A 23,123-nucleotide genomic window follows, 5' to 3' on the forward strand; every position below is an offset into this window, starting at 1 on the left:
TGCGGCCGCATAGGTTGCAGTGGCTTAAGACCGGACCTGAATACATATCACTTCCTGGTATGACCATTTCTAGGAAAATTATTAGAGCCGTTTTCTTATCTTATCTTATATAATACTATCTTTCCGCCCACCCACCCTGGTTCGATGGCATGAAGAAGTGACTTGAATAGAGGTATTGTTTTGTAATAAAGAATCATAGTTCCAAAGAGACAAGGGAAATAATATATAAAATATAAATGCAATAAAAAAAAAGAGTTAATTTTCCCTTATTACGTCACTGATTTATATCCGGTAAAGCTAAGATGGTGGATAATATCTCTATTTGACTCATCTATTTTTATACAGTTTGAGTTATGGAATCTAGATTAGACCTCTTCTAACTCTAACCTTATTTTCTGGGACTAGTGCATTATTAATTCGAATTTTAGTGCTCTCAAGAGAGATACCTGTAAGTAAAATCCCTACATAGATTTATAGAATTTAGCACTAGACTAGAACTAGATCTAGATCTATAAATTAGTATAAATAAATAGTATAAATTTAGTATTAGGTCTATAATATAATAAATAATACTTAGATCTAGATTCTTAGATCTAAATATTAATAAAAGTTAATACTAGATCTATCTAGTTTTTCTAGCTACTACTAGATCTAGTCCTAGATCTACATCTAATGATCTATACTAGAATTAGAATATAAGTATAAAAGTCCTAGATCTAACTCTTAGTAACTCTAACTTACTAGATCTAGAAATCTAGATTCTAGATCTAGATCTATAGTAGATCTAACTCTAGACTACTGAGTTTAGAGTCTAGTCTAGACTTCACAATATCACATACAATGATACATACAAATTTAAATACAATTGATACAACTACTTAACTTAATAAATTAATTAATTATATAGTCATAGTTACTTACTAAATCTAGAGATATCTAGATTTTAGATTAGATTTAGAGATTCTATGTATTGTAGAATTATAAGACTGATAATGATAAGATATATATTCTATCTGATCTAGAATGTAGATCTAGATCTAGATCCCTAGATTTACATCTCTGTCTATTAGATTTTTAAGACATTTTTTAATGATAATTTTAGAGTTACTAAGACTAAGATTTAAATCTAGACTAGTACTATATTCTATATCTAGTAGTAGACTGTAGAACTATATAAATATAAGTATATATTTATATTTTCTATATTTTAATATCTCTACTATCTAATCTAGACCTTGACTAGATACATGTTCTAAATCTAGATCTAATGATTCTAATCATCATTAGTCATGATTAGTCTAAGTCTTAGAATGATTCTAATCTAGACCTCTAGTCTAGTGTCTACAGTGACTACAGATTAACTCTAAATCTAGAGACTAGAGATATACTTTGACAAAAATTCAATTCAAAATGAATATATATATAACAACAGAAACTATCTATTATACTATCTAGTTATGTAGAGCTTGCTGAGAGGTTTACAATGATATAACCACATTTATCTTTCTATGTTATATAGGAGCAAAGTTATGCCGTTTTATGTGTAGAAAAATAGACTATATATATATATATATAGAAAATATCCAAAAAACTGTGATCGAAAAAATGAATTTTCATCTTTATCTCGTCATAACTTTATAACCATAATAGATAGAAGCTTGAAATTTGGAACACATCTACCCCATTATAATTATATGGTTTTTAATTTGATTATTTCACCTCACATGCAGCTAACATCAATTCACAGCTAATTCAATTGTTTGAAAATTGACTTCGATCCTTTTTCTAGAATTCCGTTTGGTAGAAACTTCCTCCACTTTCTATATTTATAAATATAATGTAAAATAACACTTTGATAGCATTCTCTCCACTAGGTTGATCAAAGATAAGCTGTTAAACAATGCATAAATCATTTATACTTCATATTATCAACGAGAATTACTAATGTCTGGCGCCACATGAAGCATCATGAAGTGACTTCATTTAACATCGTCAGGATGGGCCCAAACTTGCCTCAATAAGCTGATTTCCTTTTATATTTTGTGTACCTAAGTATAGAAAAAAAATATTTCTAACACTACTCTATAATAGAAATATTGATTTTAATACTATAGTCATAGATTGTTATGGTAGTTATAATTTTTCCACTTACCCATTTAGAAAAATAGCCTAATTTGGCATAATTTATAACATGTTAGGGGAATTTTTTAAAATTTTGGAGGACAAAATTTCATTAAAAAATAATGAAATAATAAACTTTAAGAATAAATCTAGGTCTAAATTCAATAAAATAATACCAAGCTCGCTTAAAAATGATATTAAATGCAAAACCATTCTTACCTATGACTTTACTATAAATTTTTAAAATAAACACGACTTTCATTTGTTGACAATGTGGTATCATTCAAAAGCCTAGGAATCCTCCTTTAAGATAGAAGGGTTTTTAAAAAATTAAGCAAATGTAACAACAACAATCAACTAACATCATAGGTTTGGAAGTCTAGCCATGCTGTTTCAAAACTATTAATATATAACAGCTAGTCTAGCAGTTTATAGGTCATTAGAGTAAGGATGTCAAAGTACCTTTTAATACATATTATAATAATATTGTCTGATGATCTAGATCTACTAGTCTAGATCTCTAGATTCCAGAATAAAAGAAATTATGATTTAGTAATACTGTCTAGTACAGTCTAGATCTAATGTATATATTAGACAGACTTATATTACTTATATATAAATAATTTCTACATAATTTTTAATACTGGACTAGATCTATAAGTAATACTATTACTAGAAATAGTAGTAGAATCTAGATTGGCTTTAACTTTAATCACTTTAATCATATTATTCATTATTAATGATTGAGTCATTAACTAGACTCTAGATTCTATAATATATAATATATATAATTATATTGTTATAAACCCGGTGGTGACACAGATGGTCGTAGGGTGTGTGTGTTTTTAGCCAACTAGATGCAAATCGCCCCAGTCCAGTGCTAGACGAGCCGTGACCAGTGACAGTACACGCCAGTTCGGCAAGGACCTGTCTGTAAATATTTGCACGCAAGTAACTGCTAAAGTGATCAATTGGAGTGGTCAATCAACGTTCCATCCGGTTCGAGAAGGCCAGTAGAGGCCCTATATAAGAGCAAGTTTGTCAGAATCTAGACACTTCACGTTACCTTGCAAAGTGAACAGTACAAGGTGAAGTTAGAAACAGCACAGTATGTGAAGTCAGGCGGGGCAAGGCTAGGTTTTTGGACAGTCAGTGTAATGTTGTTGCCAATTGTGATGTATTTGAAATTAAACTGTTACTGATACTTTGGATCCCTGAGTTGTGAGGTTCTTTTAGTTCATTGTGTCGTGTGGTGCAGTTTGAAGAGAGCCTGGATAGTAGGAGATATGTTACGATATATATATATATATATATATATATATATATATATATATATATATATATATATATATAATCTAGATCATTATTCTTAGTAGATCTAGACTAGATTAGATGGCAGAGCTCTACACTTCTACACTCTACAGTGTCAGTACTACTACTAGATCTATAACCATAGTCTAGAGTCTAGATAGATCTAGATCTACTACACTAGTGATGGTCTGCTAGATAATAGATTTATATAGTACATCTATCTGTAGATTCTAGATCTATAATCAGTAGTATTATTCTTGATTATTTTTATTATTTTGGATCTATATATCTTCTTCTTCTAGCCAGCTTTTTGCTGCTGAGATGTCAGCTCTTTTGCAGACTGTGCCAAGGAAAATAGTGGTTTTTAATTAAATGTAAAAAGCTTAAAAGAGCTCTGAGGTTTTGAAAGTCATTTTCATATCATGTAGAAAAATTCCTTTTTTTTTTTTTTTTTTTTAGAGATTGCAATATAATTATTATCTAGAGGCTTTCTTGATATGATACCTTAAGTTAAACAGACATTTAATAAATATGCTTGAATTATTTGAGCTCAATAACCAATCTATAGTTACATTGATTAGTATTTCCTTTTAGAACTCTCTTATTTCTCTAATTTTTTTTTTCTTTTTAATATATTCTAAATATATGCATTTCTAACATTCATCTCATCTCTGCCTGTGGTTCCATCTGGGGTATAGGTGACCAAACAGCTTCCTCCAGGTATCTTGGTTCTGGGTGAGCTTCTCCAACTGTCCCAACATCTTGTCTATCTTCTTCCAAATTGCAATTCCATGTATTTCTGGGCTATCCCCTCTTCCTTTTTCCTTGGGGATTCAGGTGAGGACACCTTGATCTTCTTTCTGTTTATGATAAGACCCATTCTAGCTGAATTGTCTGTAAGTAAGCTTATCTTTTCCTGCATCTGTTGTTGTGTGTGAGAAAGAAGAGCCAAGACATCTACAATGTCAAGGTCATCTAGCTGTTTCCACAGTGTCCAATTTATTGCTAGCAGAAACAAAAAGTAAGAGAGTAAACAGCCTTTTTCACTCCTGTTTTGACTTCAAAAGCATCTGTCAGTTGACTGCAATGCACTGTTCTGCAAGTCATCCCCTCATGGCTTCCTGATGAATTTTTTAGGGACTCCATAGTGTCTCAGTAGTCTCCAGATGGCCTGTCTTTCACGCTGTCAAACACCTTCTCATTGTCTATAAACTGATTTAGACAAAGACTTAATGATAATAATAATATTTATAAGATTGGGAATTTGTTCTGTAGAGACAAGTGCTTAGAAGTGTCAGACTGTTTGAATGGTAAAGGCAAACTAGCTTTAGTAATGTGGTTCCGTATATTGTTTAATGAGTAGCATTTTTTTTTTCAAACAGTGTATTGGTAAAATCTTTTTATTTTAGAAATTATTTGTGACTCTGTGATAGGATTAGGAAGGGGCTCAATGTAGGAGTTTGCAAAGGGTTCCCGGTCACTTCATCCCCGGTCACTTCATCCACTGGTCATTTCATCCCCAATTAAATATTTTATATATAAATATGATTATGTAGAATGCTTTCTTTTTGACATTTTTTGACATATTACTAATGCGTTTATAGTGTTTCCTCTTCCACTTTGTATTCTTAATGAGAAATCTTATATTATATGGTAAATCTGGATGTGTATTTATCTATAGCGTAATGATCAAAGGCAGGCCAAGGTGTAGTGCAAGTTGTGGGAATCTTTTGAGAGATAGAAGTGCGATTAGAATAATTATGACCATGTGGCTGATAACTAACCATCAAAGGCCAAGGTGTGGTTCAAGTAGTGGGAATCTTTTGAGAGATATAAGTGTGATTAGAATAATTATGACCATGCGGCTGATAACTAACCATCAAAGGCCAAGGTGTGGTTCAAGTAGTGGAAATCTTTTGAGAGATAGAAGTGGGATTACAATGATTATGACCGTTCCGCTGATAATTTATCATCAAAGGCCATGTTTCACTTTATTTTATTTTTTCAAGCGCTCTTTCTTGAAAATGGGCTCGTCATTTTTAGCCTTGAAATAAGGTTGTTTTTTTTTTTCTAATAAAGGCGGACTTCCTTTTAAACATTAAAGTTACAAATTGTGTTATAGGACTTTATTTCTATCGATATTTCATTTCTGCATGTATATGTAAGTATGTATTTTGTTTATTGATATTCATTGTAGATATCGAAGCTGGTGGGGGGCTTCTAGTTATGTGAACATACCCGTCAGGATGAGGTTCCTATATCCTTAAAATTAATTGTTTGAGTGCTTATTGGAAATAATCTTGCATGTATATTTAGGGTGTCACTCTCTCTCTCTTTCTCTCTCTCTGCCAGTAGGCGTCGATGTGATGTATTTTTTCCCACTCCACAGCATCGTTTTAGGTTTTATAAGTGATCAGCAGATGATGAAAATATCAGGGGATGAAATGACCGGGGGATGAAGTGACCCGGGGATGAAGTGACCGGTCACCTTTGCAAAGGTGTGTATTAAGTATTCTAACCCACATACTGCGCATTCCCTTTGCCAATACTAATGGATACTAAATCAAATGAGGTTAACATTTCTTTGTTAACTTAAACTTGCGTAACAATCCATTAAAAAAACAAACTCACTTTTTAGGATACAGTTTTGAAAATTCCAGTCTTTTTCACTGATGCCTGATTGTCAATTATTTGTGTAACCTCAAAAACAGCATTAAATTATAAAATAAGGCATATGAAATTTCTCACAATGACTCAACAATCAGATAATATATCAGAAATTATATATTAATATTAATAACTTTTAATTTAATCTTGAAGTGAAAATGTAAAGTTTTACTTGTGTTACAAATCTATTTTTTGTTTGTTTGTTTAAAATGAATAATGCATGAACTAATTATTTAACAATTTTCTGCTACTCACATTTTTTCTTTCAAAATCTCCCAGATGCATGTTCTTGATGTGTGAATGTACCTGCACTTGTGCCCTGGTTTTTTTACCATTTCATTCTGACAAGTGCTCCATGAGTAAGAGGTCCTTCATTTGCTGTTAGATCAACCAAAAATAGTATTTTAAGCATAATTTCTTTTGAAAAAAAAAAGTAAAATGGACATAAGTATTGAAGAAAAGGTTTTTACAAGTATTCCCCACTTAGTTCTAGTGATTTCATGGGCTGGACTAAATCTGGATTCTTAGAAGAGGATTATAAATCAAATTGTATACCATGAAGCGTCTAAGTAGAACTTCTTTTCGGCTTTCCTCCAAAGACCCTGATAAGGAAAAAGAGAAAGGTATGTAAAAAAATTTTGTTTATAATTTATTTAAAAGCTTTAATTTTTTAAAATTAAGGCATATATATATTAGGAAACTATTGCACCTCAAAGCAACTAGCCTACGCGATTTTTTACCAGCTCGAATGTGTAAGCTTTTTTCTTTTATATTAAGTGCAATGCAGAAACTTTTTAAGTTCAATATCACATGAAAATTCTATTTGATTGTCCTGTCTTGGGCTACTGTTTACTGTTTAAAAATATTAAATTATTATTTCTGGTTGGAATTTAAAGGAGTAGCTCTCCACCCTATCATTGTTTTACACACATCAACTGAAACTTACAAGTCAGATTGTATAGACAGAATTCTTTTTAGTAATGTTGGTCGTGATTTTGAATCCTGCTTGCTGCTATCCTTCGGGTGTTTCTAATATATATATGTAATAATTTTTTATTTATGAAAGAACATCAGAAACTTATCTAACAAACTGGTAATCATTTAACAAACAGGTAATCCTATCATTATTATAATATTAACTTCTTACTAGTGCATGATTTTGTTAACCCGTAATGTGTCTGTAATAACCTTCCACTTTGACATTATTATTTCTAGTGTTATTATATATTAACCTGACCAATCTAGTTATCTACCTGAACCTATTACTCTACAGCATGTTTTCTTCCAAGTCTTTATACATATATTTTTAAATGACTTCCCTCTTAATATCACAGAATTTTCAGTCTTATTCTTCTTGTTTAAATTGTTTTTTCTTTGTGCATCTACCAGTGTTCTTGCATGTTGAAACTACTGACAGTACATACCTTGTTCTTGCAAATATAGTTGAATGGTTCCCTGGATATCTATTGTTTATTTTGCCATGGACCCCCTGCTTTTTTTTCTTACAATAAAAGGCCTACAAGTATACCCCCCCCCTCCCCCACATAGCTTGTTAATTCGGATAGCACTTCTCTCCCCGTCTCTCCGCCTTATTACATAGTTTTATTTACACTATGTGACTATTCTTCTTTTCTGTTCTTGTTCGGAAATATTTGTTAGGCTCTATAATAGTTGTCTTATTACGTCCTGCTGTGAAGAAACAAGTCCTTTTACGTTAAAGTGTCTTTTAATTGTGGAACATTTTAACAAAACATATATACACGGCAACGTTATGTACAGATCTCCTGCTTCACTCGCTGACCTTTTTCTCTCTCTCTTGTTTACACACTCGTCACTTCCCCCAAGTCCCCTAACTCTCGATACTCAACACTTGACCATGTGTCACGGTTGACCACACAGTAACCGTGTCACCACACCTGCAAATGGTAATTGTCATGTAATCTTTGGCTGTAGCCCCCCCCCCCCCTTTTTTTTTTCCCTTTCAATAAAACTACAAACATTTCAACAATCCCCCTTTTGACCCGTATATTACGTTTAATTATCTTATCTTATCTTATATAATACAGACGTTACTTCAAAAAAGAAGATGATCACGTCCTACGCGTCATGCATTTAGTCATGCATATTAACCAATGACTTAAACTCTGCCAAGTCACTGGTTTTCCTGGCTAGCTCAGGCAACCCATTCCATGCTCTAATAGCACTAGGGAAGAAGGAGTATTTGTACAAATTTGTCCTAGCATATGAGAAGAGGAATGTGCCTTTATCTTTGTATCTTTCAGAGTATTTTATTAAATTCTGTTTTTGTATTTGAAGATTATGGTTCAGTGTTTTATGTATAATTGCTACTTTATTTTTTAGTCTTCTGTCCTTAAGGCTTTCTAAATTTAGTCATTTTACTAAAGGTGTTACTCTAGTCAAATGTGAATATTCGTTTGTTATGAATCTCACTGCTCTATTTTGTGTCTGTTCCAGTTTCTTAATGTTTTCTTGAGTTGAGAGATCCCAAACGGAGGATGCATATTCTATTATTGGCCTAACCAAAGTTAAATAACATTTTAGCTTTATGTTCTTATTTGATTTATAGAAATTTCTTTTAATAAATCCTAATGCTTTGTTTGATTTTTTTTATAGTTTCATCAATATGTGGATTCCATGACAGTTTTTCATTTATTATAACACCTAGGTATTTTGCGTTTTTAGTCTGTGTTACTGGTTTGCCATGAATAAGATAAGTGGAATTAATTTGTTTTAGTTTTTTTTTTTACTCTTAACAACTGACATTTTTTCTGAGTGGAAAGACGTGCTCCAATTTGATTCCCATTTCTGTAATTCATCTAATTCTCTTTGTAAAATATCCGTGTCTTGTGTTGTTTTTATTGTTCTATATATTATGCAATCGTCTGCAAATAATCTGACTTTTGTTCCTGAAGTAATGCAATTTGGTAAATCATTTATGTAAATTAAAAATAGTAGTGGACCCAAGACTTCCTACCTGTAAAATACTGTTATTGGTGTTGATTTAGAGCCATTTATTATTACAGTTTGTTCTCTCCCTTTCAGAAAATCTTTAATCCACTGATGCAGTGGACCATTAATGCCGAAATATTTTAATTTTTTAAGCAAACTATGGTGGTGAACTTTGCCAAAAGCCTTAGAAAAATCTAGTAAGATAGCATCTATTTGTTCACTATTATCTAAACCTTTTGAAAAATCATCAATTAGTCCTATTAGTTGTGTTTCACGTGATCTATATTTTCTAAAGCCATGTTGGTATGGTGTGAGGTCATTATGTTTGTCTAAGTGGTTTATGATGTTGCTACATATTATGTGTTCTAGGATTTTACATGTGATGCTGGTAAGTGATACTGGTCTGTAGTTTCCTGGGTCAGATTTTTCTCCTTTTTTAAATAGGGGGGTGACATTAGCTTCTTGGAAAGGTCCACTTTAAAACGCCCTCCCAAACACACTCACTTGTGGCCTGTGACATCTATATCACCTTTCTTTCCCCACGTTAAAAAAACGTAAAATTTTAGTATCTATTACCCCCCCCCCCCGGTAACATTTTACACACTATCACTATAATAAATAGTTAATTAAGATGTATAACAAATAGACTTTACATGTACAATGCGCTTAACCCTCTTGCCCAAAAAAGTAAATAGACGGTGTGTCCGAATGATTCTAACAAACTGGTTAGGGCATAGTAGGCCTAGCTCACTTTAGTACGTGTACTCGGGTCATGACAAGACTGTCAATGTAGGTTTTATAGGTTTAGCTAGGGGATGATATAATTAGCAGGGTTTCTCGCCTCTGCAGGCTAATGTCTTAATCAAATAACGACAGCAAAAATGTTAAACGAACTGTAAATGAATGGCCAACGATCGATCGTTTAACAATAACATATTTAATACTTAAATACGAATAGATAATGAGTCTTAATATACAAAGTATTTGCTAATGCGAATAATAATTTCATACATTAGTAACTATGCAAAAGTAACACACCTCACGCACACGGCCCATTAACTCGAAAGTATACATCAAGAGGGTTGGGTCGGAGTGGTTATTTGGGCATTCGTATAAATGCCCGGTGGGCCGGTACTCATTCGGGCCGGTAGGGCCAGTGAAAGGGCCGCATGAATGCCACTAACACTCTTATTAAATTGTAAAAAAGATTTTATTATACTCTTTTACCGCGGGTCTTAATTTGCGTATCACTGTCGATATAGTCACTGGGAGTATTTTGGAAACAATTAAACGAAATAATAATGCTATAAGTAAGCGAATGCTTGAATTAAAAAAATAGTATGAATGGAGCTATCAAAATAACTAATCGACCTAAATCCATTTTTTTAAAAAATAAAACATGCTTGTAGGTCTACATATATTTAGATCTAGATTAATTATTGTATGTTAGTATTATATGATATCACCCATATAGTGCCTCATCACAAATCGTGTTAGGACTGCAAACGCTACATCAAGATTTGTGTAATTGACATTAAAGAGAAATCATTTGTCGATACATCTCTATTAATGAGTTCAATAAACTCTTTCTTTCTCCGTAACATCTTCATCTTTGACTGTGAATGGACTTCTCTGGCAGGTGCAAGCACAAGTGGTATGTCAAATTTGAAAAGTAGGAAGGATCGGATCTTTTCTAGACAAATCGAGGCATGTTGCATTTGGTCCATTAATGAAGATTTTCATTTCTTGTTATATTCTTGTAGCAGTGTATTCGTTACTTCTTCTCTTCTTCATTCTAATTTTTTTGTTGGAGCGTTCAGATGACTAGACCAATATATGAGATGAACTGCGCAGTGGTTTCCAAATCAGGGTGCTCTCCATATAGTTTTCTTTCTATTGGGGTGCTTTGGGGCTAGTGTCTTGTACGGGCCTCTTGGTAAAGAGAGCAGTTTTGGGGGACATGGGCAGCATTTTCTGGTGACACTCCACATGGGCAGATTTCCCTGGTTTCAATTTTGAGCTTTCGTCAATTAATCATACAGTGAGGTCCGATGACTTTTGTGACTCATTCTGTACCAAACGTTGAAATCAAGACCGACATACCAGCAAACTTGGAGCACCTTCTGTGCAAACACCAGTAATAATTTTCAATGAGATTTTCTTTTTTTAAAAATGAGCAAACATTTCTTATCTTATCCTAAACATTACAAACGTTACTTAAAAAAAAAAGTAGACAATTACTACGTCCTACGCATTTTTGTGATATAAATCTCATGTTGAAGTCGTTTCAAATTGTTTGCTAAAGAGAAACTTCTCTTTACAATCGTCATCATTTATATACCCAATCGTACCTCTAAATGACTCGGAATCCATGTTCTCAAAACGTGGATGTTAAGTATCCAAATAACGTTGCAGTTACATAGATTCGGCTTATATAGAACTTCGCTACCAATGAAGTACTGCTATTTGTCGATTCCTGCTTGGACTATTGAAATAAAATCAAAACTTAAATCAACAAAATATTTTCTACTCTCAATGTTCTTTTGTAGTAGATCCATTTTCATGCGTTGTTCCATGATGGAAATAGTACACTTTAATAACATGTACCATTAAACGACAAATATAAACAAAATCGCTTTTCACTCTCGTCATGACGTTACCATAGAAATAATATCTATGGTTCCGCAACGTTGCGTTTTGCATTGATTTACAATAATTTAATTTGTTAAATATATATATATATATATATATATGATGTGAAAATAGTTAGAAATAATTCTGATTAAGTTTTCTGTGCTTGAATGTTTTTAACAATTAAAAAAAGTAACTTCCAATGGAAAAGCTCTGTACAATATTAGTTAGAATAGACAAAATAAAATATCGATGTTTTCATTTTTCTACTATTTGCTTTTGCCAGAGCTGTGATGCACAGCAAGTGCGCATCAAATGATGTACTAGTGTTAAAGGATGCACAGTACAGCGTGCTGTATGATGTATATTACAGCTATTGTGTTAAATGATGTACAGTACAGCAATCGAGTTTAGTGGTGTACTGTATAGCATATGAAATGATGTACATAAAGCAAATGTGTTAACTAATGTACAGTAGAGCAATAGTATTAAATGAGGTACAATACAGCGTGTTCAATGATGTATAGTACAGCTAATGTGTTGAATGATGTACAGTACGGCAATTGTTTTAAATGATGTACCTTGTTACTTTAATTGATGTGCAGTTTAGTAAGTATGTTTAAGGATGTGCAATAGATATTAGCAGTATTATATGTTGAATATAGACAATGCCTGTTTTGAAGTCGTCTTCGTTATCACGGTAGCGTCTGATTAGCTATTTTTAGATTTCCTTCACGTTTCCTAATATCTAAGGAAATGCAAAGAATATCATGAGGTAGTGAATTTGATTTATTGCATGGTATGAAGCAAGAAATAATATTGAAAACGAAATCAATGTCAATTCCCTATTTCAAACTTCTGGCATTGGAAGTTTGGTAAACACTTCAGTTTTAAAAAATCTCTCCTTTATGACACTAGTGATTTTTTGTAAGAGTAATAACTAATGAATGATAGATATAAAATACCCCCGAAGTAGCCCCTCTTCCCCCTCTCTCTCTCTCTCTCTCTCTCTCTCTCTCTCTCCACCTCATATATAGACACGCCCATGTATAACTATACTGAGTATAGAAATTTCTAGTTTGGTGGTAAGGATCCAGACTTGGAAACATTAAAGACTAGAATACTGGATTTAGTTAGAGATTTAGTATTGATATTGTGTATTGTTATTTGTAAATTGCATACCTATTATTGAAATATTATAACGGTCAAAACTTAGTTTTCACTGTGTAACTAATTAGGTAGTTTTTTTTTTCTTTCCAAAGATGTAAACCAATGGTTAAATGTCTAGGAAAATCGTTAGAGCTGTTTTCTAAATTTACTAGCTAATAAGAGGAATTGTAAAAAGGGAAGGGACAAAAAGTGGGTAATTATGGGAGAGTGTGAGTGACATTTGAGACATTTTATAGGGGTAGGAGAGGGGCCAAGTCAAAAACAACAGAAAGTAGGCGGAGGGAAGTCATGGCTCCATTACTATAGAATGATGAAAGCATTCGTTTGAAAAATGAAACAATGACGCATTGTCTTTGTTGGTGTTTCGACACTTACTCTTTACTTGTTCGCCATTTGGGGATTAGGGAGGGGAAAGAGAGAGAGAGCACAGGGAAACGGAAAGAGAAGGAAGGATGGGTCGAGAGGGGTAGTGATGAGGAACAGAATAAAGTTTAGTGGTCCAAGTAAAAGTGAAAAGGAGGCAATGTTAAGGTCGAGTTACAAGTGGCTAATAATAAAATATATATAGATTCAGAAACCAATTAAAAGCTATATAACTTTTATTAATCGTTAGTTATGTTAACCAGAAGGTTATGTGTGTTTAAGCCATCCGTGAGCCTCTCCGTGCAGGACGCCCTCTATACGCTAGACCATTCCGTGCTCACCTGGTGTGTATTTAGAGCGTTGGACGCTGGCGGCTAGATAAATTGTCCATGAATCGAAACAAAAGGTTCATTTAACCAGATAAAACTTCGTTTAGGAACAACAACAAAGCAAAACAAACGTGGATAAATGCTATAAAATCTACAAACTAATCACCTCCCTTTCTTTATAGGAAAGAGTTGAAAAAATAATGTATTTTTAATAATAAACGGCTTACGTATTTAATTTAACTAACATTGCAATAATCACAATAATTTGGAGAATTAGGTCGTTCGATATAAATTTTAAACCAATATTTGACTATTTGACTAATAATAAACTAATATTAATAAACCTTGTGTTTCTTTAAAATTACTTGAATAGGTCAGTGACGTTGAGTGGCAAAACCTGTCAGCCTTCCATCATGGAGGCTCAAGTTCGAACTCAGACTCGAGAAACGTTGACCTCGCTTTTAAATATCACTAAGCAACTTGCAAAAGAAGCAGACTTGTGAATTAGACCAGGAGAGTAACTTGTGTACAGTGATCAGTAGGTCTATCTTAATAAGTTCCATCCGAAATAAAGATCAACCAAAATTAACAACAAGATGGCAAAACACATACACTGACTTTACAATTTCTAATAGTTCTCTCTGATCACATTTAAGAGGAATGGTCCACCGATTAACCAAACGGTTTATCTTTTTAGGACAACAAACCTAGATAGATCTATATGGTATTGGGTGTATTTAGTTACATTTTGATTCTTTAAAATTAATTACATGAGTGATTCAAAATAATTGATACAATTACCCTCAATATAAGCAAGGTTTTTAAAAAGTATTTTTTACATTTAACTTCTTGTTAATCAACATGTATTTCACACCAAAACAAAAATTCTTTCAACTTATACCATCCAAATTGCATCAAGTTACACTTGTTTCTGTTTAAAGTTCGTTTAGTTGGCAACAGTAGGTACGTCATAAAAATGGTTGTGTATTTTCTGTATTCCGTAGCCCCTCTCTCTCCATCTCCCCCCCCCCCTTTCTCTCTCTCTCTCTACCTCATAAATAGACACGCTTTCTGTTACAGATTGTATTTATTTTTTGCTTGTTAAATTAAAAATAAACACAACTAGATCTATTTAATATGCATAGGAACTATAATTGTATTTAATTTAAAGATGTATAAGCCTAGCTATTGACATCATCCGCATCCTTCTTTTTTGTCCGTCATTTTACCTTCTAGCTGGCTCACCATTTAGCCTTGTAGTAGCTGAGTCTATATCTAGGCCTCGTTGATCTAGCGGTGGTTACAGTTAAAAAAAAAAAACGTAAATACATGTATGTGTGAGTTTCACTGCATGTAGACTCTCTCCTGGCTGCTGCGTAGAATGTAGGGTGTGGGCTGTATGGAAGAACTTGTTTCTGCAGTTTCTTTCCTTTTCTCTACAACTGTAACGGGATTTGAGCACAGCTTTGCTTTCTAATGTTTTGTTTATGTGCTGTCTTTAGATTCTTAGCTGTGAATTATTACACGTCTTTATGTAATTGAATGCATATTTAATTTGACAACGCGTTTTTTTATTGGAAAAAAAAATTGCTAATGGTACGTTTCACATTTACGATATAAAAAGTATATTGCATTAGTCTTTATTGGTGTTATATATTGGTGATTTTGACTGATTATGCTTTATTTTCAATGGTCTAATTTGTGGTATATGACCATGGTTCATAAACTGAGGCACAGGTATTATATCATATTAGTATAATTTCAATTAAGCTCATACATTTTTAGATTTCTTTTCTTTAAGTTGGAAGAAATGAAAATATTAACAGACTAGCATTAAACACCGGCTAAGCCAATTGATTTTTGTCAGGGTATATATTGTTTATTTTGACCTGTCCCCCCCCCCCCTTTTTTTTTTTGTGTTTTCCACTTTCAATAAAACAGACTAACCCCCCACCCCATTTTTTTTTAAATTGCACCCTGCGCATCGCATCGTTCTCCCACATATTATTCTAGCCGTAACTCCACCGTTATACCCCCCCCCCCCAAAAAAAAAAAAAAAAAAAAAAAAATTGGATTTTTAGATTCTCATCGCATGTCGTTCTAGATCTAATCTAAATAAAAAGTGCTTTAAATATAAAAGACTTTCTGCGATAAAAAAAAAAGGAGTTTATGTTTCACACAAACTCCGAGGCGGCCCCCATGGATCCGCGTTTATCAGACAGTGACCAAAACAAAAAATCCTAAACAAACTCTTAACTCGTTTTAAAGCATATAATAACGAGTCCAACTTTTATTGTAATAACACCAAGACTTGACACATAGCTTCTTTTTCTTTTGGATCTAAATTATTGCATATTAAAAATGAAGATGATGTAGTTTTTTTCTTCTTTAGAGATACAAAGAATATTCCTGAATTATGGCTGTCTGGACCTCTTAATCGTCTCCTGTTAGAACCCTATCCGACCCCATTCCAGCAGAGCTTTGGGCGTAATCATCTCAAGTATTAATGGTCATGTTTCGATTGATAAAAGAATATCGCGACGAAATAGTCAAGAAATGATTGAAGATGGAGACCTAGATCTTTAACTAGATCTACTCTAAATTTTCATTAAAAAATCTCTAGCCTAACTAAGACTAGATCTAAAATTCAAGATCTAGATCTTAAACTATAAATATATCTAGAATAAATATAATATATATCTAGAATTATAACAAAATCTAGATCTAGAAATACAAAACCTAGTCCAATCTAGCGTCTTGGGGTAATAATGTACATTATACTTTTCGCGTCCGATCCACATCTTAATGTGATACTCTATACTTAAATAAATCTGCACCCCTAAGCTGTCAGAAGATAGCTATTGCCTTAATAATTCATAGATTTTGTTCAAATTATTAATAAATTTATATCTAGATCTAGATCTGGCCTCTATTTTGTCTAATTTAGATTGTTGTGAAGATTATAATGAGGATGTCAAAACTAATAAAACTAATAAAAGTAATTTCATTTATTTTAGCTTACAACTGAAGCAAAGTTCGTATCAAAATTCTTTTTTAAAAACAATATGTGACCTCTTTAGAAAATTTACCTTCCCCGAAGTTTTTCATTTAAAAGTAGAGTATTAAAAAAATATGCTTGCATAGTTAATGATAAATTTAAATGGAAAAGAAAAAACGTAGCCGTTGCATCAGAACTGTGAATGATCTAAAATATCATGATGTCCTATTTTCATTTTTAGTTTCTGAGAGTTAAACGGGACGGACGTACAGACCACATACAACTAATAGAGGCTATTCCCCGTTAAAAAAGTGAAATTATTATTTTTTTTAAAAATTGCATTTCTTTCTTTCTACTACTTTGTCAAGATTTACATAGTACAAAAATGTAAATGTCTTTTTGCCTTGCCTAGAATCTCTTTCAATGACAGCCTGGTCCATTCGTTGATGTCTTTGCATCGCTTTCTCTGCCTGCGTATTTTTCTTTTCCCTGATACTGTTCCCTTCAGGAAGGTCTTTGCCAGCCCTGAGGACCTCGTGATATAACCATACGTTTTCGTTTTCTGTTACTTTTTGTTACCAGTTTGACTCTCTAAAATTGCAAAATATTTCTGCATCTTATCATTTGTCATAGTACGTATAGTCTCTTTAGAAAAAAAAAATCAACAAAATGAGTTTTTACTACTGTGTCTATTTGTAAAATGTTTTCGTTACTTTGAAAGAATTGATTGATAATCCATGCTATATGTATCCTACTACATCATGCTAACAGGCTTCTTAGGCCGTGGGCCTTATAATTGATACGAAACACGGTACCTTAAAATATTGAGTATTGCGTCCTCGTTTATAAGAACTAGTCTGGTATCCGAAGCTGACGGTGACAAGGGAATCTCCTTTCGCGGGGGCCCGTTAGCAGCGGGGCCTGGGGGGGGGGGGTTATCTCTCGCTATCCTCTAAGGTCGCCTCTGTGTCGACATATTAACTTTTATTATGTGGTCTTGACATTGATGGTAAGATGCACAGGCTTCTTCTCACCGTATACAATGTTTCCTCCTCTGTACATAACGTTGTGTTTTAAATACTATCATTTATTTCCCCAGGACACGAAACTCTGCTGGCGCCAGCAACCATGAGAGACTTGCAAGAATTTTTAACTGAGGCAGAACTAAGCGAATATTACTCTCCACTGTTGACCCGTTTGAAGGTTTCAACAGTAGAACACCTGAAGTATGTCAAAGAAGAAGATTTGGAAGACATTGGTATGACAAAGCCAGAGATGAGGCGGCTAAAAAAGTTTTATAAGAAGGAATTTCCTCATGGTGCGATCAATAAACTTCGAAAGGTATTACTTTTAAAATAATATTTTTTTTTAACACAACCCAAATGGTCCATTGATGTACAGCACCTAATTGTTTTAACATTTGTATACAATAAAACGTTAAAGTTGAATAAGCATCACTTATAGGTATACCGCTTTATCTGTTAACTCTTTGGCATATGAGAAGTGATCGTTCCTCTTACTGTTTCTATCCTTCTGCCTCATTCAGCTTATGGACCATCTATACATCGTCTACTCTTGATTCAATTCTTTTAAGGTTCGAACATGAGTGCTTCTTTCCTCTAAACAGTGATCATCGTGCTTCGCTACGTTCAAAAAGTTGATAATCTTTTCATCCATATTTTAGCCCATGAATTGTATTATACCTTTGGTTGCAAAAGTTGATAGGCTTACAAACACGCATTTTTGCAGCAATAAACTTTTGTTTACAAAATTACGGCAATATACGCACCAACGGGAGTTATTGGGACCTCAAAAGAAGAAGTGAAGGTATTTTTATTATTTTTCCATTACATATTTGTATTTGGGATTTAATAATAATAATAATAAACAGTAATCTTTATTATCTGCGAGGAAATTTGTTGTGCATAAACATAACAATACATTATAAAAGCAAACAATGTCTAAGATAGTGTTACGTATTTCTGAATCTTCTGGCTAGATGTACTAGTAGGCACACAAATAAAAACACTGTAAAGAACTTGACACTAAACTTTCAGCTTCATATAACTTTAATGACTATTAACTCTAACAAATCGTCACTGTAACATGTAGCGTAAAAGACTGTACAATATCTGTCAGTTTACAGTTAGCTTATACTTCGTTGCAATTGATCTCTTCACTCTTCATCTCTTCTCTACTTGCATCGAGCCGTATTCCACAGAACAGACCAACGACACACTTCCCAGTGTCGCTCCAGGTCTCCCAAAGCTGAACCAAGTCGTACTCAAGTCTACCGAATCAGAGCCGTACACGTCTTACATCGACTGTATCGACTGTAACGGCTCAAGTCCACAGTAGTTCGCTTTATAGACCTTAACGACAGTAGTCCACTCCAGTTAACTCTACCCTAGTTAACTTGCATCGAGTCGTACACATCTCTCTTCTACTGTCTCGCACAGTAGACAACAGTACCGACGACTCACTCACGACTCCATACGACTGACTTTTTACATTAACTCTCTGGCTTATATAGAGTCCCTAATCGCTCCTCCAAAGTTGCACAAACACTGCTAGTATAATCTGGAACAACACGTGAGGAAACGTCACATCCTGTCTTTGTTTTTACATGTAGATTCCAGAGAACACATGCTGCAGTGTCATCAAGCCGGGGTCACACGTACTGACCTCTATCTGTCACTGATCATTAGTAACTGCCCCCTTCTTAGATCTGTTTGTCCCCTGGAACAACATGTGAGGACACGTCACATCCTGTCTTTGTTTATACGCGTAGACTCCAGAGAACACTGGCTGCTGTGTCATCTCGGTGGGGTCACACGTTGACCTCTACTTGTCACTGTTCATTTGTAACAATAGCAAACAATAGATATGTTCATACCCGCTAGCGGATCCAGAAGGGGGGGGGGGATGGGCGATTTTCTTCCAAACCCTGACACTAACCCCATGTAAATCCTAACCCTATGCATACAGGTACAACTTCAGAGAACAATAAAAAGGGTCAATATTGGAGCAGTGTTTCTCAACCTTCAGTCGAAAAAAAATATGTTGGTGCCCCTCCTATTCGACAGCTAGTGGATGTGGGAAGCGCTGTAAGCGCGCTGGACTGTCGTCCGGACTTCTCGATGGTTCCGGGTTCATATTCTGCCCGCTGCTATCCCCCGTCGTCCTGCGGGAGGCTTGGACTAGGAAGTAAATTATCTTAAACTCTAAAGGAACATCCGAAACATGTAAAACAAAATTTCTAATTTATAAGAATAATGGTTTTACTTGATAAATATGAAATTATTCAAATATGAATTTATAGGCCCTAATTACATTGCAAATACAACAGATTTTTCCATAAAATTATCCTTTGCGTGTCAGCAAAATGCGATTTGCTTGTTGAGAAAAGCTGATTCAGATTTTAAAAAAATGGGGGGGGGGGGGGGTTATAAACAAATAATTTTTAATAATATTGAAAAAGACGTTTGTAACGGATGATTGTGTGTAGTTGAGAGCTGTAGCTGTAACAACGTACATATTTAAACAGTTTTGTTCAATACTCTGTATGAAACTTCTTTTTGTTACAGAACTTGAATTAGTCTTGCAAGGCTTTGAACTAGATGTGAGAGAGACAGATGAAAATGAATTATATCTATTACTCTTAATTATGTGTATTTTGGGAGGGGTATTGTCAACGATAAGTGTGTGTTGACGTAGTATTATAATATTACACATGAGACTGGTTACTATTAGTGTGTCGAGAATGTTGTAGAATGCTGGGTTCGTGCTTCCCGGAGTCACACTTGACACGTGACAAACATAGATATTACTGATAGACTTAACGCCACTTTAGCAGATAAAATATAAAGTTTATTTAATGACAATAATAATATCGCTCTTCTTGGCAGTGACATGATCCAATAAGAAACAAAGTCACATCCACATAACAGCGGGTATCAAATATATTCATGTCAAATTCTCCAAAATAGACTTCAAGTAACGTCCGCATCACAGCGGGTAACAAATATTTCAATAATAATATTACAGAATAATAACTACTAGAAAACATGTCTCAAGTGACCACTGGCTTCGACTGCCCAAAAGATACTTCTTAACTCAAAATTACTACTTGAATCTCTAAGTCACTACTGTCCAGGCCGGACCAAAAGATACTTCTGACTGCTCTGGACCAAAGGATACCACTTGACTGACTAAAAGTCAATTTAGTCATCCTTACTTCCTGTTTCTATATCAGGAGTTTAATACCTTCAAGCCCAGTGCTATTTTTGCATACATTGATGGGTCGGCATCAATAGATTCTGGAAGAGCAGGCTATGGAGCCTACATCGACTTTCTTGGCTCTTACACAGTCAAAATCTTTGGACCATGTGGTAGTGTTTGCAGTTTTGATGCGGAGACCATGGCAGTCTGTGAAGCCTTAAAATTCATTGACTCTCAACTCGGCGAGGGACATTTGAGGGCAACACAGATTGTTGTGGTCACTGACTCAAAATCTGTACTACAGGCTTTGCAAAGCCCCGGACCATGGTCCCCCAATATCAACACTGTCATCGTGGTTTCACATAACATTAAACAACGCTATGGCACCCCTGTAATAATGCAGTGGGTACCGAGTCACATAGGTGTGACTGGCAACACAATTGCAGACTCTTTGGCCCACCAGGGAGGGCAAATTCCACCCAATGATCAGGCTGTAAGCTTTCATCAAGCCCTGGCTATAATACAAAAAAACAGAAATGGAAAAGTGGTTTGAGTGCTGGGACAAGTCCCAAAAAGCCCGTGGAGTCTGGGAGCGCAAGATGGGAGCGCAAGAGGCGCCCTGACCGCACTTCCCCGTGGTGGAGGCTGTCCAGGCCTGAGCAAGCTATTATAGCACAGTGCAGGACAGGCCACTGTCCTGTTGGCTCATATTTCTCGCGGCTATGGCCACATTTTGATTCACCGTGCCCCCGCTGCGGGGAAGAAGAGGAAACCGTGCCTCATATTCTGTTTGACTGCCCCAGACTTGCTGATCTCCGTCTCGACAGGTCTGGGAAACCCAAAATTCTCGACCTGTATGGCGACATTTATGCACTACGCAAGACAGCAGGGTTTCTGTCCAGGGCTTTTGCAAGAGAGGATTTGAGCCTCTCAAGCCCTCACTATAATGGAGTTTGATGAAGATGATGATCAGGAGTTTCACCCTCTTAACCCTAGGTAAACATTTAACAGGCAATGTCAACCGAGACTGTGACAGGTATGCATAAATTGAAAGTGAGTTATTGGCCCAATAGAAAAAAATCGGAGGTTGAGAAAAGATTCATAAAAAGAAGACTAGAAGCATTTATACTTAAAAGTATTCTAAATTTTCCAAAACAAAATGAATGAAAACGAATACGGGTCCTGTCTCTATTTTATATTTATAACTAATGATTGCTTTTAACATTGGAGAGCATGGGCGTAGCCAAGGAGGGGGGGTTTAGGGTTCAACCCCCCCCCCCCCCCCGAAATGAAATCCCCCCCGGGGGGGGGGGGGAATCGGAATTTAGTGACTGATTTTTTGCTTTGATTTTGTTTATTTTAGGTGAGATTTTAATACTAAACCATCACTTGCCCCAGCACAACCAAAGGGGTTTTGAGTTTAAAACCCCCCTACCAGGGGGGTTTTGAGTTTAAAACCCCCTACCAGGGGGGTTCGAGTTTTAAAAACCCCTTCCAGGGGGGTTCGAGTTTAAAACCCCTACCAGAGGGGTTCGAGTTTAAAACCCCCTACCAGGGGTTTTGAGTTTAAAAACCCCTACCAGGGGTTTTGAGTTTTAAACCCCCTACCTGGGGTTTTGCAGTTAACTCCCCCTCTTCTATAAAACAAAACAAAAAAAAAACGAAAATCCCCTAATTCCAAGAGCACAGTTAAGAAAGATTTTGATTTTAAAACCCCCTCTAAAATTTACGATAAGCCCCCTCTTCAACATAAAAAAAAACTAATTACGCACTCAAAATGTTATGAGCGTAGCTAAATGCTCAGTTTTGAGTTTAAATCCTACTTCAGCGGGGGTTGAAGGTAAAAAATACCTCTTTAATAATAAAAACAAAGCAAATTATACACTCAAAATGTTATGAGTGTAGTCAAAGGGGTTTTGAGTTTAAACTCCCCTCCAGTGGAGTTTGAAGCTAAAAAGTACCTCTTCAATATAAATAAAAGCAAATTACTCTTAAATCTATGAGCGTAGCCAAAGGGGTTTTGAGTTTAACCCCCCCCCCCCCGCCAGGGTGTTTGAGGCTAAAAAATACATCTTCAGTGTAAGAAAAAAAGCAAATTACGCACTCAAAATGCTATGAGGGTTGTTTGAGGCTAAAAAATACATCTTCAATATAAAAAAAAAGCAGGTTACACAATCCAATCCAATCGGGGGTTTTGAGTTTAAACCCCTCTTCTACAGATGGCTTTTTTAAAAAGTTTAAAACCCCTCCAGATTGTTTTGAGTTTAAGATCCCCCTACAGAGCATTTTGAGGTGGAAAACCCCCAACAGATTATTTTGACGATAAAACTTCTCTTTTCGAT

At 34.8% G+C, this 23,123-nt stretch overlaps 1 protein-coding gene and 1 long non-coding RNA gene across 2 annotated transcripts in view; one reads left to right on the forward strand and one right to left on the reverse strand.

The window, feature by feature from the left end:
* Positions 1-23,123, forward strand: part of LOC106061634 (uncharacterized) — a 139,471-nt gene that overhangs the window by 44,580 nt on the left and 71,768 nt on the right. Inside the window, exon 3 of the mRNA XM_056007392.1 lies at positions 17,660-17,901. Coding sequence (XP_055863367.1) covers positions 17,660-17,901 — 242 coding nt within the window. The remainder of the gene's footprint in view (positions 1-17,659; positions 17,902-23,123) is intronic.
* On the reverse strand, positions 1,592-6,729 carry LOC129922254 (uncharacterized). Its single transcript, XR_008774191.1, has 4 exons — positions 6,355-6,729; positions 6,064-6,132; positions 2,341-2,424; positions 1,592-2,048 (listed from the first exon to the last, which is right to left on the reverse strand). It is a non-coding gene; the product is annotated as an uncharacterized LOC129922254 (long non-coding RNA).

This window comes from Biomphalaria glabrata, chromosome 13, assembly GCF_947242115.1.
Source record: "Biomphalaria glabrata chromosome 13, xgBioGlab47.1, whole genome shotgun sequence".
NCBI lineage: Eukaryota > Metazoa > Mollusca > Gastropoda > Planorbidae > Biomphalaria > Biomphalaria glabrata.